General features: G+C 42.1%; 1 protein-coding gene across 4 annotated transcripts in view; it reads right to left on the bottom strand.

Annotated features, from left to right (window-relative positions):
- The window catches only part of si:ch211-1e14.1 (UPF0606 protein KIAA1549), a 92,233-nt gene that overhangs the window by 77,712 nt on the left and 1,146 nt on the right, over positions 1–13,375 (bottom strand). For all 4 annotated transcript variants that reach the window (XM_036977756.2, XM_036977764.2, XM_090231204.1 and 1 more), the window contains exon 2: positions 12,630–12,916. In XM_036977756.2, coding sequence (XP_036833651.2) covers positions 12,630–12,762 — 133 coding nt within the window. In that variant the 5' untranslated portion in view covers positions 12,763–12,916. The remainder of the gene's footprint in view (positions 1–12,629; positions 12,917–13,375) is intronic.

Genomic DNA, 13,375 nt, shown 5'->3' with positions numbered 1-13,375 from the left:
TGAGGGGCAGTGTTATAACATCCATAACACAACTAAAAGGCACCCGCATACTAGGTTCGGTTTGCTCCTAGCAGAACTGGGCTAGGCGAAGCGAACGTCTGTGCCTCACACTCCCTTAAAACACCTTCGTTTGAAAAGGAGACAAGTGGCAATATTTCTGTTGAGACGCTGTTGCAACAACATAGCCAGTTCCTCAAAATAGAACTCTGCAAATGATTTAGACGCTTTTGCAGAGGAGCTTTTTACATCTCATTAAGACGTTAGGTGCAGTACTTCACAAGTGAAAAAATATGCATGAAAACTAGTCGTCTCCCGTTGAATGACAAACACTTTATTGAAGAATCCTGTCCACTCCTACTAAGAGTAGTACTGTTGACCAATCACCGATGAATGGGTGTAGACTTCGGCCAACAAACTTCGACTTGCCTCAAGAACATTTTTTGTGTGCGCGAAAAAACCCTGCTGGACACCAAAACGAATAAAAACCGGCACAAAATGTCATAAAATAAAACGGACTGTTTCAACTAGGAAGCAAGTGACAGGCTTAAGAGGTAGGCCTTAGATGTAGGGAACATTTTCACAGAAATATCCAAAGATGCCTACCTACTTACAGTATTCACATTCATAACAAATACATGCCATTTGTTTATAGAGTATTGTAATATGATCTTGTAAATTGCAGCATACTTCTAAACCCCATTCCATTGCATTGACCTGTCCTTGACCAAACAAAAACAGACTACCTCTCTCCTCAAAAGCGATCCCTAAGCCAAAGAATGCAGCTTCAAAGGGCAGAAAAAGATAGCAATACTGGGGTTGTGGCTCAATAAAACTGTTTGGTTGTGCTACGGGGCCTGGCGACAGCATCAGCACCCCAGTGTTTGGCTTTTGATGGCTGCTGCCCATTGATCTGTGTCTGGCTCCCTGCTCTAATGAATAATGAATGGCTCCATTGTCATCCAGCATGCATCGCATTTCACATGGCAATGGACGCTACTCATAATTAGCCAGAGCTTAGGCTAGTTTGGACTTAGAGCGTTGCCTAGAGTCCGTTTTTTCTTTCTTTTTTCGCCTGGGTAGCCTATAGTGTGATGCTGCTGGAAAACGCACCAGCCCCGATTTCATTCACAGCGACAGGGAAAGAAGCAGAACTAGGACCTATAAGGAAGTCAAGTAGAACAATTACTCTGCTGTGTCTGGGGGAACAATTATGGCAGAGTCATCATGGTCAATTTGACCTAGAAACTTTTTCTCTGAGCCAGGAGGAGGAAAAGCTGATAGCTGACTGCAGAAACAGAGCATGGAACTGTTGTCATCACTTTTCACTGTGCTGACGTGAACTGTATGATGATAAGTAAGGATTATGTTCAGCTCTCCACACAAAGGGAGGCCAGACCCAAAGATAGCTGAAATAGATCACTGTAGCCAATATTCCTCCCTTTACTGCTACTGATCTTGGGATGGCTAAAGTAAAGAAATTGAAAATACTGATTCAGAGTTAGCCTAAAGATTGTCCAGTTCAAGGTCAGTTCACTGTCACTTTAACTGTCTGTTTGGGAGGGGGGGGAGGGGAAACAATGTTTCCAGTGGGCAGAAAACTGATATGAAGAAGTCTGAGGGAGCTGACCTACACTGTGTGGCTGTAAAATGATAACACCAGAGGGAAAATTAGTCTGGATTAGACTACTCAGTATGGTGATTTCATCATCAAAGCCACTTCATTAATGCCTAATTGAAAGAGGCACTGCTTCTGCTGAATCTATGGAGTCTTTCAGCGGCGACGGTACACAATGAGTCTGCTGAATACGATGGTGATATGAATACGATGGTGATATGAATACGATGTCGATCTGATTACGCTGGCGATCTGATTACGCTGGCGATCTGAATACGATGGTGATATGAATACGCTGGTGATCTGAATACGATGGTGATCTGAATACGATGCCGATCTGAATACGATGCCGATCTGAATACGATGGCGATCTGAATACGATGGCGATCTGAATACGATGGCGATCTGAATACGATGGCGATCTGAATACGATGGCGATATGAATACGATGGCGATATGAATACGATGGCGATATGAATACGCTGGTGATCTGAATACGATGGTGATCTGAATACGCTGGTGATCTGAATACGCCGGTGATCTGAATACGATGGGGATCTGAATACGATGGGGATCTGAATACGATGGTGATCTGAATACGCCGGTGATCTGAATACGATGGTGATCTGAATACGCCGGTGATCTGAATACGCCGGTGATCTGAATACGCCGGTAATGTGAATATAATGGTGATCTGAATACGATGGTGATCTGAATACGCCAGTGATCTGAATATAATGGTGATCTGAATACGATGGGGATCTGAATACGCTGGTGATCTGAATACGATGGTGATCTGAATACGCTGGTGATCTGAATATAATGGTGATCTGAATACGATGGGGATCTGAATACGCTGGTGATCTGAATACGATGGTGATCTGAATACGCCGGTGATCTGAATATAATGGTGATCTGAATACGATGGGGATCTGAATACGCCGGTGATCTGAATATAATGGTGATCTGAATACGATGGGGATCTGAATACGCTGGTGATCTGAATACGCCGGTGATGTGAATATAATGGTGATCTGAATACGATGGTGATGTACATCTGTGGTCCCCATCAGCCGCTGGGGAGAAGGCAGGAGATTCCAGGGGCTCCTTCGCTCACTACTGCTTCTACTTCAAAGTGCCAGACTCTTGGACGATGTGATTCAAGTTGTCACTGTTACCACTGCTCCTCAATTAAGGCCCCACCTACAGCCAAGCAGGAGCCAGTCAAGTGGAAAGCAAAGCAGCGGGCATGATAAGAAAGACTTATTTATAGGAGTGCTGCTCTGCCAATCCCAGAGGGCCTAGCCCCTGATGGAAGAAGAGTTTGTTTTAAATATTCTTCCTCCCTACCAAGAACACAGATTACAGTAACGTCAAATGTGTCAGAGGCACGGTAAACTGAAACAACTAGCCTAGCTAAGTACTGGCTGAGGCTAGCTCGTTTAGGAGTTAGGGTAATAGCAATGCTGCATGTTGCTGTCTTGAAGGATCATTCAACCATGTCTTTACTTTATGATAATAGTGATGGGTGAGTAAATAGCCTATGCATATGATAATACTGTGGGCAACCATAAAGCTAATAGTTCTACCATTGTGGATATAGCCCTCTTAAGGCCCTATAGAATCTGCATCGCAGAATCCAGATATTAAAACTGAATTCAACTATATTAACAAATGTATTGAACTTAGTAGGAAAGCAACTACATGTGTTGAACTTAGAAGTGGCATTGCCTAAAATACAGTAGAATAGAACACAGTATATACTTATGAGATGAGTAAAGCAGCATGCAAACATAAAACATAAACAAAATGATTCGTATTGTCCTTCAGCTTTCAATCCAGTGGCCATATGTTTTTGCAAACTACACGAGCGCTAAAGAAACATTGCTAACCAAACAATGGTCTCTGGCTGGTGAACAGTTGACTTAAAGGGAGACGACACCCAAAAAATGTAATGTATTTGATGTGTAGTCCTGATGTGGTTAAAGCATTGTTGTGGACTTACAACATCCAATTTAGTTGTTTTTCTATGGAAAAACTGAATTTGGGAGAAAACTAAACGGAACAGATTTTATAGGGCCCTACCTTCTACATCAGACTCAAAGACCAAGGCCCCCTCTTACAATGTTCATTTTCAGAAGGCCACGCAAAGAGAGTTCCATTCAGAACACAGGCAAAGAAACGCAGACCAGAGCTTTCCTTTGTCTGAAGGCAGTCCAAGCCATGGGTGATAAATATGCACATGCAGTGGTTCTCTACTCTCCCTGCCAAGGGGAATCATCCAAGCCCTAGCGAAGCCTTGCTCCAGCCAAGCCTTGCAGATCCTAAGTGTAAAGTGGTGGGGCTTGCTGAAATCATCAAACGAGCGAGGATAGACACACATATTCATTTCCCTCCACGGGCCTAGATTATAAAACCAGCCTCTCTCTTCCTACAACTCACTTCCAGCAGGAGAGGAAGCCACTTTGATGAATCTCTCTCTGCACAGCACAATCCCTTCTTCCGCCGATGTAATTTCAACCCCTCGTGGGAATAAGCCTGGGCCTGCATCATCTGCAGAGATCCAGAGGGCCAGAGTCAGTTATCAGAGTTATCAGCTAGAGTCGGGGTCCTCTTATCTGCAGGCAGGAACTAGCTATATATGGGCTATATCTGGGCTATGGCACAGGTCTACAGACACTGAGGCACATCTAGATTCCAAAGACCTCCCATTTCTTCACACCTCTGATAACCTCTTTAGAGCAGATGGGAATGTTTCTGAGGGCCTCTTGGATCTCAAGCAGGCAAGACAAACACTGTAGCATTGCCTCTACTGTAGTTCTAACACAGCTTGGTAGGCACCTACATACTTTGGTAGCGTAGAACAATTTCGAGGCACGGGTGAGCGCTTGTCGATTGTTAGGGAGGTATTAAAAAAGGATTGTCTTTTGGTAATCTGATTGAGCTGCTTGCAAAATGTTTGGCGATGTAACAACCATTCCGGTTTCCCAGACGTGTGCACAGCAGTGCACGTAGGCTACTGTGGATGCGGCTCATCTCTACAGGGGGGCATGAGCTGCCCCTGCCATACTGACTGTACTGAACTTTTTACAGCCATTCAAATGCCTGATTGTGCAGAACAAGAGTAGGCAGCACTAATAGGAGATCATAACCAGCACTGGACAAAGCTCACGTGAACATGGGCCCTACTGAGTAGGCTATGTTGGGAATCTTTTGGATTTATCCAATTCTTAGCCCTTTCCCCAACAGCTCTTTCTCTGTGTCCCGGGATAATTTTTTTAGGCTAAACATTGTCGTCGGACCATCCTCAACACTCTCACTACAGTCTCTCTCTCTCATCCCAGTCCAGCACTACTACAATGGGAGGCAGGTGGAATAGGATACCCCTCTGTCTGCCAGTGAACAGTTATGTTTAACAGGTGTTTAATGGTTCAAACTGCTATTAGTTAAACAGTTGAAAAATAAGTGAGTTGTTGTGACTGGCCAATGGCCGGGGAAGTGTGGCCATGATTAGAGCTGAATGAAAAGGAATACAATTTTATAATTCCTGATTTCCTGGGGGGGTGGCTTCCCTCAGGCGTTCCAAATTAAATCCTATTACCATAGTTTCATTCGTTTTTGACAGCTCTTTAAAAAGCCTTTTCATGGCACATGATAGATGGAGAGGAGGGGAGCTCAGGACATGATCTATAAAGTAGCCCAGAGTAAACAGCCATTTAAATTGAACGATTGGGTCCTTTCTTTCTTTCTCCTCACGACAGGAAATTAGTTTAAAAGTCATGCTTTTACTAAGGGACCATGCCAACCCTCGTCTCTGAATCCTCTCTTTATTCGGAGTACCAGCATCAAACAAGCCCTCTGTCCACACTATGTAAATCACACCACCATGCAGGCGGTGCCCCTGGATCCAGTAAATCCAGTGTGGTGGTCACATCACTCATCAGAAGACACAATGGTTTGCCAAAGGTTTGTCATTCAGTGAAATACAGAGGAACTGTGTTCAAATCTGCTAAATTAATTTCCTAAATAGGCAGGTAGGCCTACTCAGCAAATACTTGTCTGAGCCCCAACATTGATCAAGGTCTGACAAGTTACAAAAATAGTAGCCTATCTATTCTTGGTTCGGTCTTGATGTTGCTGCTGATATTGTGAGCGCACAAGCAAAATAGGACAAAATAACGATGAATCTTTTCTTTTCTGTAAGTGACCCCAATCCAACCCTCTGAGTTATGCCACGGGCCAACTTTAACAAACCCACGTAACTACGAATGAGAAGCTCCAGCAACTCCAGGGTAGTGGTTCTTAATTAGCTTTTTGTTCGCAGGAAAAGCTGTGCAAACACTCAACAAAAAAATCCATGTCATACAGTCCACTAAATAAAGTAAAAGTAAAAAATAAATAAAGTACTCGCATCATAGCATCAAGGCAAGACCAAGAACAAGCTACTAAGAGTAGGTCTAAATGGAATATCAATAATGCATTGTAGACATTTCATGGCACAGTAGGTATAATAATAGAACCATTCAACGAAGCCAGAGCAACCCTAAAATAGGATCAGAGAATTCAGAAGAGCTGTCATTGTTGAAGTCTGGGGGGGAAAACTAATCCATTACGATTTTGATCTTGAAATGACATCGCTTTCATATCAAATAAACTGCAAGTTAGCATGAATGATGCGGACTGTTTCACCGCCAAATCAAGTCATTGTGGATAGGATAACCTCATTGCTTTGACATCAGAAGTTATGAGCAGTGATATGACAACCATATAAGCTACCGAAATCAGTCTTCTTAAAGCGCACTTCTGATTCTTGTGTGCTAGCTGCAGTCTTCTCCATCATTGCGTCTTCAAAAACCCCTCGTTCCTGCTAGGCTATAGCCTAACTCATGTAGGCTATTAGTCTAGCCTGGGGCTGTTGCGGTGACCGTATTACCGCCACACCTGCGGTCATGAGTCATGAAGGCAGTCAAATTCAACCTGACCGTTTAGTCCCGGTAATTAGGCTTCTCCTAGCGCTGATGCTGCGGGTGGTCATTGGTAGCCTACCAAACTTGCTAACTGCCTGGTACTCAGCACTCTATTGTCCATTGAATCACTCAGACATCGATGCAAATGTAATCGGCTATGCAATTGCGCGAGAAAACAAGAGTGATGGCTTTCTTAGTAAGAGGAGGATCCCATCAGCTTTCTAGGTCTACTATATTTATTTCTCGACCTTCCTAATATGAAGCACATTGCTTCTCTTTACAACAGGAGTATAGTCTAGTTGGGAAAAGTGTCCTCCATTCACTATTTAAGTGCATAGATGACATGTCATTTTTTCCTCCTGCCCCTGTTCCGACAGGTGCATGATAACGGTCCATTCTAAATCAAAACTCATTTCACACATATATTATTTAGCATATGTAAAGACAAGATTAAATCAAGAATAGTCTGATGGGTGACAATTAGCCTATCACTTGTGAATGATTTATTATCACTTGTGAATGATGCCCAGAGTAAGGCAAGAAACGATGCCTTTTCCCCTGCTTAAAAAAAAAAAACATAGTCCCACATCATGTAGCCTAGCCCATGGGCCTATATGTTTTGATAAGGTTTGTATCACAACTAAAGTGGCCAAATAACTTCTTAAAATGAAGCACATAATCCGCTTTACAACGGGTGTAGAGCCTAACTGCTATACATTCATAAGCAGAGCGTGAGTTTCAAGTTTGGGGAAGAAAATTTTCACCATAAAAATGCACCTTTTATAATAAAAGCATTACATGCATAATCACATTTGTGGTCACTTTTGATAATGGTGTTTTCCACTAATGGAACATTCACGCTTATAGCCTACTGCCGCGTGTGCATTGCTGCACTTATAATATGAAGACATTTTAAGCTAAACGTTCTCATCTGTTGCGTCAGCCACATTGCGTAAAAAAATATTTTTGATGCTGGTGGTTGTATTCATTTGGGATCTATCGCATCCCACAACTGTCCCAGACTATAGAATAGGTCAACTTTTGTACTATGGGGGGTAGTAGATTGACATAGGCTAGTGCTTCTGCATTTGTTCATTAAGCCACTCATCTAGTTGGCTGACGAAAAGTAAATGTCGACAGTTCTTCCAGTATCTTCAATATGCACCATGCAGTTGCGTCCCTGAGAGGTGCTTCGGAGCACGCAGCACTCAGGGAGAAGGGCACAACGCAGCACTCCGGGCCAAGGGCACAATGGCCACTGGCTGCAAAAGGCATGTATTTTAGGGGGCATTACAGCCACACAAAGGGGATGCCACCAGGAGATTAGAGGCATTATCAAGTCCTTGTCAAATTGTGAATGAGAGACTGATGAAGTGTGTACAGCCTGCACAAAAAAAATAAAACAGAGCTCATGCCTTTCAAGCGATTTTTTTCAAAGCATCATTAGAGTCGCAAAATGCAGCCTTACAATGTATTAAAAAATATAAGCATATAGCCCAATATTGGTACAATGACTAAAGATACATTAATAACTCTAAATTAAGCATATAGGAAAACCTATTTATTTGTTAATTAACCGCTCAACACAGAAAAGCCGCATGTGTGCACTCAAATTGTTTGGAGAAAATATCCTTTCTATTTTATTCAGCTGTGTTCAATTGTTTTCTTCATACTATTAAATAATATAAAATAATGCAACAGAATTCTAAGCAAATCTTGTCTGCTAAATGAACTAGTGTAGCCCACAGCCATATGGCATAGCCAGATCAGGACCTAACATAAGGACAACTCAGAGGATGCTATTCTGTTCTCCTGAAATAGACTACATTCTCTTCATATCATGTTTCTTTAGACCTGTCTAAAATAAATCATGGATTTATTGTGAAGGTGTAGGCTATATTACATAGATTTATTAGACTTTTAAAAATGTAGATGTTCCAAAGGTCTGCATCAGTGGCTTGTAGGCTGTGTGTGGAAGCCAGGAGATGCTAAATGTGTTTGTTAATTAATGGTCAATTACAATGAGACCAACAGTTATTTGCTTGACAATCACCAGATGACAAAATTTTGTGAGTGCCACAGCCCTAGTCTAGCCTAGCCTAGGCTACACTCTTAGAAAAAAGGGTTCCCTCGGCTGTCCCCATAGGATAACCTTTTTTGGTTCCGGGTGGAACCTTTTTTGTTTCCGGGTGGAACCCTTTTTGGTTCCAGGTGGAACCCTTTTTGGTTCCAGGTAGAACCCTTTTTGGTTCCACATTGAACCCTATGTGGAAAGGGTTCTACATGGAACCCAAAAAGGTTCTACTAGAACCAAAAGGGTTCTCCTATGGGGACAGCCGAAGAACCCTTATAGGTTCTAGATAGACCCTTTTTTTCTAAGAGTGTACACAAAGAGAAGGCAGCCTAAGCAATAAACAACTGTAGGCATCATTACCATCAGAGCATAAGATGTAATACATTAGTGTTAATAACCTAGCAATCAACATCCAACAAGCCACAACAAGGTGCAGATAAGGATAAGCTTAGGGTAGCCTAGTGGTTAGAGCGGTGGACTAGTAAGGTTGCAAGTTCAAACCCCCGAGCTGACAAGGTACAAACCCACTGTTCCTAGACCGTCATTGAAAATAAGAATTTGTTCTTAACTGACTTGCCTAGTTAAATAAAGGTAAAATAAAAAATAAAACTTACCCATTCACATCTAGGCTACGTAGCAAATTGTCTTGAGTGTCTTCTTCAAAACTATAGCAGCAAAACTAATAGCACACAGGGCTGTAAAACCCTGTGTGGGTATTGGGTACAGTGGTTGGGAATAGCAACACCCTCTAGTCAATTTCATATTTGTCTAATTCCCTATTAGTGGTTACAAAAACTGCCACTCATACAAAAAGGCAAGCCTGCCATTAGTCACCTGAGTAAAAGCTGGCGTGATATGTGGTAGACTACAGTACATTGTGCATAAATCCAGTTAACCGAAGTGCAGATTAAAATATGAGAAATCTTTCAGGAGGAGTTGGCTGGACTTCATTTGAGTGCTATAGATTTTCCTGATTTATGGACTGACACTTTCAATAGAACAAATGACTGTGGTTGGTAACATGTTCCATCAGAAAGCGTGATCATACAGCAGGCTATCATATACAAAATTGAGACATTCTTTTAAAAGATCAATTCAATACCCTTTGACATAGACTAGTGTCTAGTAACACTGATGGGTTAACAGACAGTCCTGAACGTAAGCCTTTAAAGCATGCTCAGTTACGAGCCAATAGCTTAGACCTACTCCCTGTTTTTCACATTAGGGATGCATTATTCTTCATTTCAAAGAAAATGCTAGGAATTCTGTTATATTTACATCTGACAGAATTAGCCGAGAATAACAGCTACTTGCCTAGGTCCATTAGATAAACACAAAGACAGGCATTTCAATGTGCACCTTCAGCCGACAGACATATAATTCCCCATGGCCCAATTTTTGTTTGCACCAATTCAGGTTTAAGGATGCACTATGAAGAAATGTCTCCGCCATTTCCTGGTTGCTATAATTCTAAAAGTTTGCTTAATTTTCAGCTGGTGTACAAAATCGAAAGTAAAAGACACAAAAATGTAACTTAGGAACGAGAAGCATAGAAATGGCGTACATAGAACATATCTACCCCTTCTTAGACTTGCTTTCAATGAGAATGACAGATCTATAACACACATTTTTATGTGCATTTGGTTGGGCCGCCCAAAAAGTTACATATTGCAGCTTTAAGATCAGGCAATAGGCTACTTTGCAAAGGACATCATTCAATGTTCTCATACCTGTATAGTAATACTGTAATTACAAATAGTGACAATATTGTATTAGCCTAGATATAGATAAATTATGAAAAAAGGGTAATATAGAAGAGTGAGTCAAGCCAAACAGGCCAGTAAAATGCCTGTCACTCTTTTTGTTAGGCATTGACAATAGCGCCATTAAAATATGAGTGTGCACTATCTATCTCTGAATGACTCTTGTGTGTGACACCCACTTAAGAATGCAACTGCCTGATTCAGACCATAATGTGACTCCAAACAGAAGTGGCCGTGTCCTACTCCTCTTGTTACTCAGCACAATCAGAACAATGTCCCCATGTTCACAATTGCTTTTCTGTTTCAGTGCTTTCAGAAAGTATTGAGACCCATTCACTTTTTCCACATTTTGTTACGTTACAGCCTTATTCTAAAATGGATTAAATTATTTTTTTTCCCTCATGAATCTACTGTGTGTAGCCAATGACAATTAAAAAATATATATAATTCCTATTTATACAAGTATTTACTATGAAATTGAGCTCAGGTGCATCCTGCTTCCATTGATCATCCTTGATGTTTCTACAACTTTATTGGTGTCCACCTGTGGTAAATTCAATTGATTGGACATGATTTGGAAAGGCACACACCTGTCTATATATGGTCCCACAGTTGACAGAGCATGTCATAACAAAAACCAAACAATGAGGTTCAAGGAATTGTCCGTAGAGCTCTGAGACAGGATTGTGCCGAGGCACAGATCTGGGGAAGGGTACCGAAAGAATTTGGCAGCATTGAAGGTCCCCAAAAACACAGTGGCCGCCATCATTCTTAAATGGAAGAAGTTTGGAACTACCAAGACTCTTCCTAGAGCTGGCTGCCTAGCCAAACTGAGCAATTGGGGGAGAAGGGCCTTGGTCGGGGAGGTGACCAAGAACCTGATGGTCACTCTGACAGAGCTCCAGAGTTCCTCTGTAGAGATGGGAGAACCTTCCAGAAGGACAATCATCTCTGCAGCACTCCACCAATCAGGCCTTTATGGTAGAGTGGCCAGACAGAAGCCATTCCTCAGTAAAAGGCACGACAGCCCGCTTGGAGTTTGCCAAAAGGAACCTAAAGACTCTCAGACCATGAGAAACAAGATTATCTGGTCTGATGAAACCAAAATTGAACTCTTTGGCCTGAATGCCAAGCTTCACATCTGGAGGAAACCTGGCACCATCCCTACGGTGAAGCATGGTGGTGGCAGCATCATGCTGTAGGGATGTTTTCCAGCGGCAGCGACTGAGACTAGTCGGGATCAAGGGAAAGATGAACGGAGCAAAGTACCGAGAGATCTTTGATGAAAACTTGCTCCAGAGTGCTCAGACTGGGACAAAGGTTCATCTTCCAACAGGACAATAACCCTAAGCACACAGCCAAGACAACGCAGTGGCTTCTGGACAAGTCTCTCAATGTTCTCGAGTGAACCAGCGAGATCCCAGACTTGAACCCAATCTAACATCTCTGGAGGGACCTGAAAAGAGCTGTGCAGCGACGCTCCCCAATCAACCTAACAGAGCTTGAGAGGACCTGCAGAGAAGAATACAGGTGTGCCAAGCTTGTAGCGCCATACCCAAGAAGACACGAGGCTGTAATCGCTGCCAAAGGTGCCTCCACAAAGTATTAAGTAAAGGGTCCGTGTTTATTTGTAATAAATTTGCAAATATTTCTAAAAACCTATTTTTTGCTTTGGTATTGTGTGTAGATTGATAAGGGGAAAAATGATTTAATAGATTTTAGAATAAGGCTGTAACGTAACAAAATTTTGAAAACGTCAAGGGGTATGAATAATTTCCGAATGCAATGTAATGTGATATTTCACCAACTGTGAATAGGCTATTGTCAATATGGCAAATACAATTAAAGGTTATTCAACTAAGGGTTAATACACTGACATTTTCACTTAGTATTCCATAGCATTTCCCGCCTGTTGATTTGCCATCTGTCTGTTACCAGGCATAGGCTACTTGCCCGTACTATGTGAAGTTATCAAACATTAATATAACTTTACATACTAATGGAAAGTAACATGCTATGTGTGTAATAACACACAGTAGATGGCTCCCTATAGTTAAGATTGACTTGCCATCCTCATATGACCTTCAAAACCCATTGAAATGTCTTATTGGTCCATGGTTGTTACATCATGACTGTATAGGTGTGTTACATGACATCAACACAGTACAAATTGGTGGTAAATGCTGTCTGTGAGAGGTGTGCCTGCTTACCTGCTGCAGATGAAGCTGCTGTGATCATCGTAACCAACACGATCAGCCCCAGGACCGCTGCACCAAAGCATTGAATGCGCAGCAAGGTCTTGGGAATCACCACTGAACCCATAGAGAAGCTTAAACCCTCCATTGCATGGAAGTCAGGGCATTTTATCCACTTACGAAGAGAATAATCATCCCAGTATATACCGCAAACTGGAGAATGCAGGTCTTGCTTGTGTGAGCTCCCTCAATGTGCCCCTTCTTCCATATTATCTGCTTTTGGTAACAGAAGGGTGATTAAGCTGTGTGCAAAAAGAAACGACTATGTCAGAGAAATGCAATACGTTATGTGAGCAGAGACAGAAGTCTGTCCGTCTACCAATCTGAGGACATAACAAAGCAAAGAATATAGGCAATAAATATGCAGGCCAAAAAATATGAACACACACAATACGGAAAGACAACACACATTAGGCTAAAACGTTCTGTTTATCTAAAAATCACTCAATCTTAATGACCCTGACCTGACGGTGTGCTAGGCTGGACGCAGGCATGCTAATTAGGTCAACCCTGGCTGGGGGGGGGGGGGGGAGAGTTCAGCTGCCTGGTTATGTCCTTTGTTCTCTCCTGGGTTAAGTTTTTATATTGGGGACTTGCACTTGCAACTTATTAAGAAGACACTCATCTGCAATAACAGGCCAGGCACATGGCAAAGGTGATGTAAATGCAAAATAGGGATTAGCTACAGTAAATTGCAAAGT

The sequence above is a fragment of the Oncorhynchus mykiss genome, chromosome 1 (assembly GCF_057628025.1).
Source record: "Oncorhynchus mykiss isolate SJ-2025 chromosome 1, ASM5762802v1, whole genome shotgun sequence".
Classification (NCBI taxonomy): Eukaryota; Metazoa; Chordata; class Actinopteri; order Salmoniformes; family Salmonidae; genus Oncorhynchus; species Oncorhynchus mykiss.
This window is presented reverse-complemented; position numbering and strand designations above follow the sequence as displayed.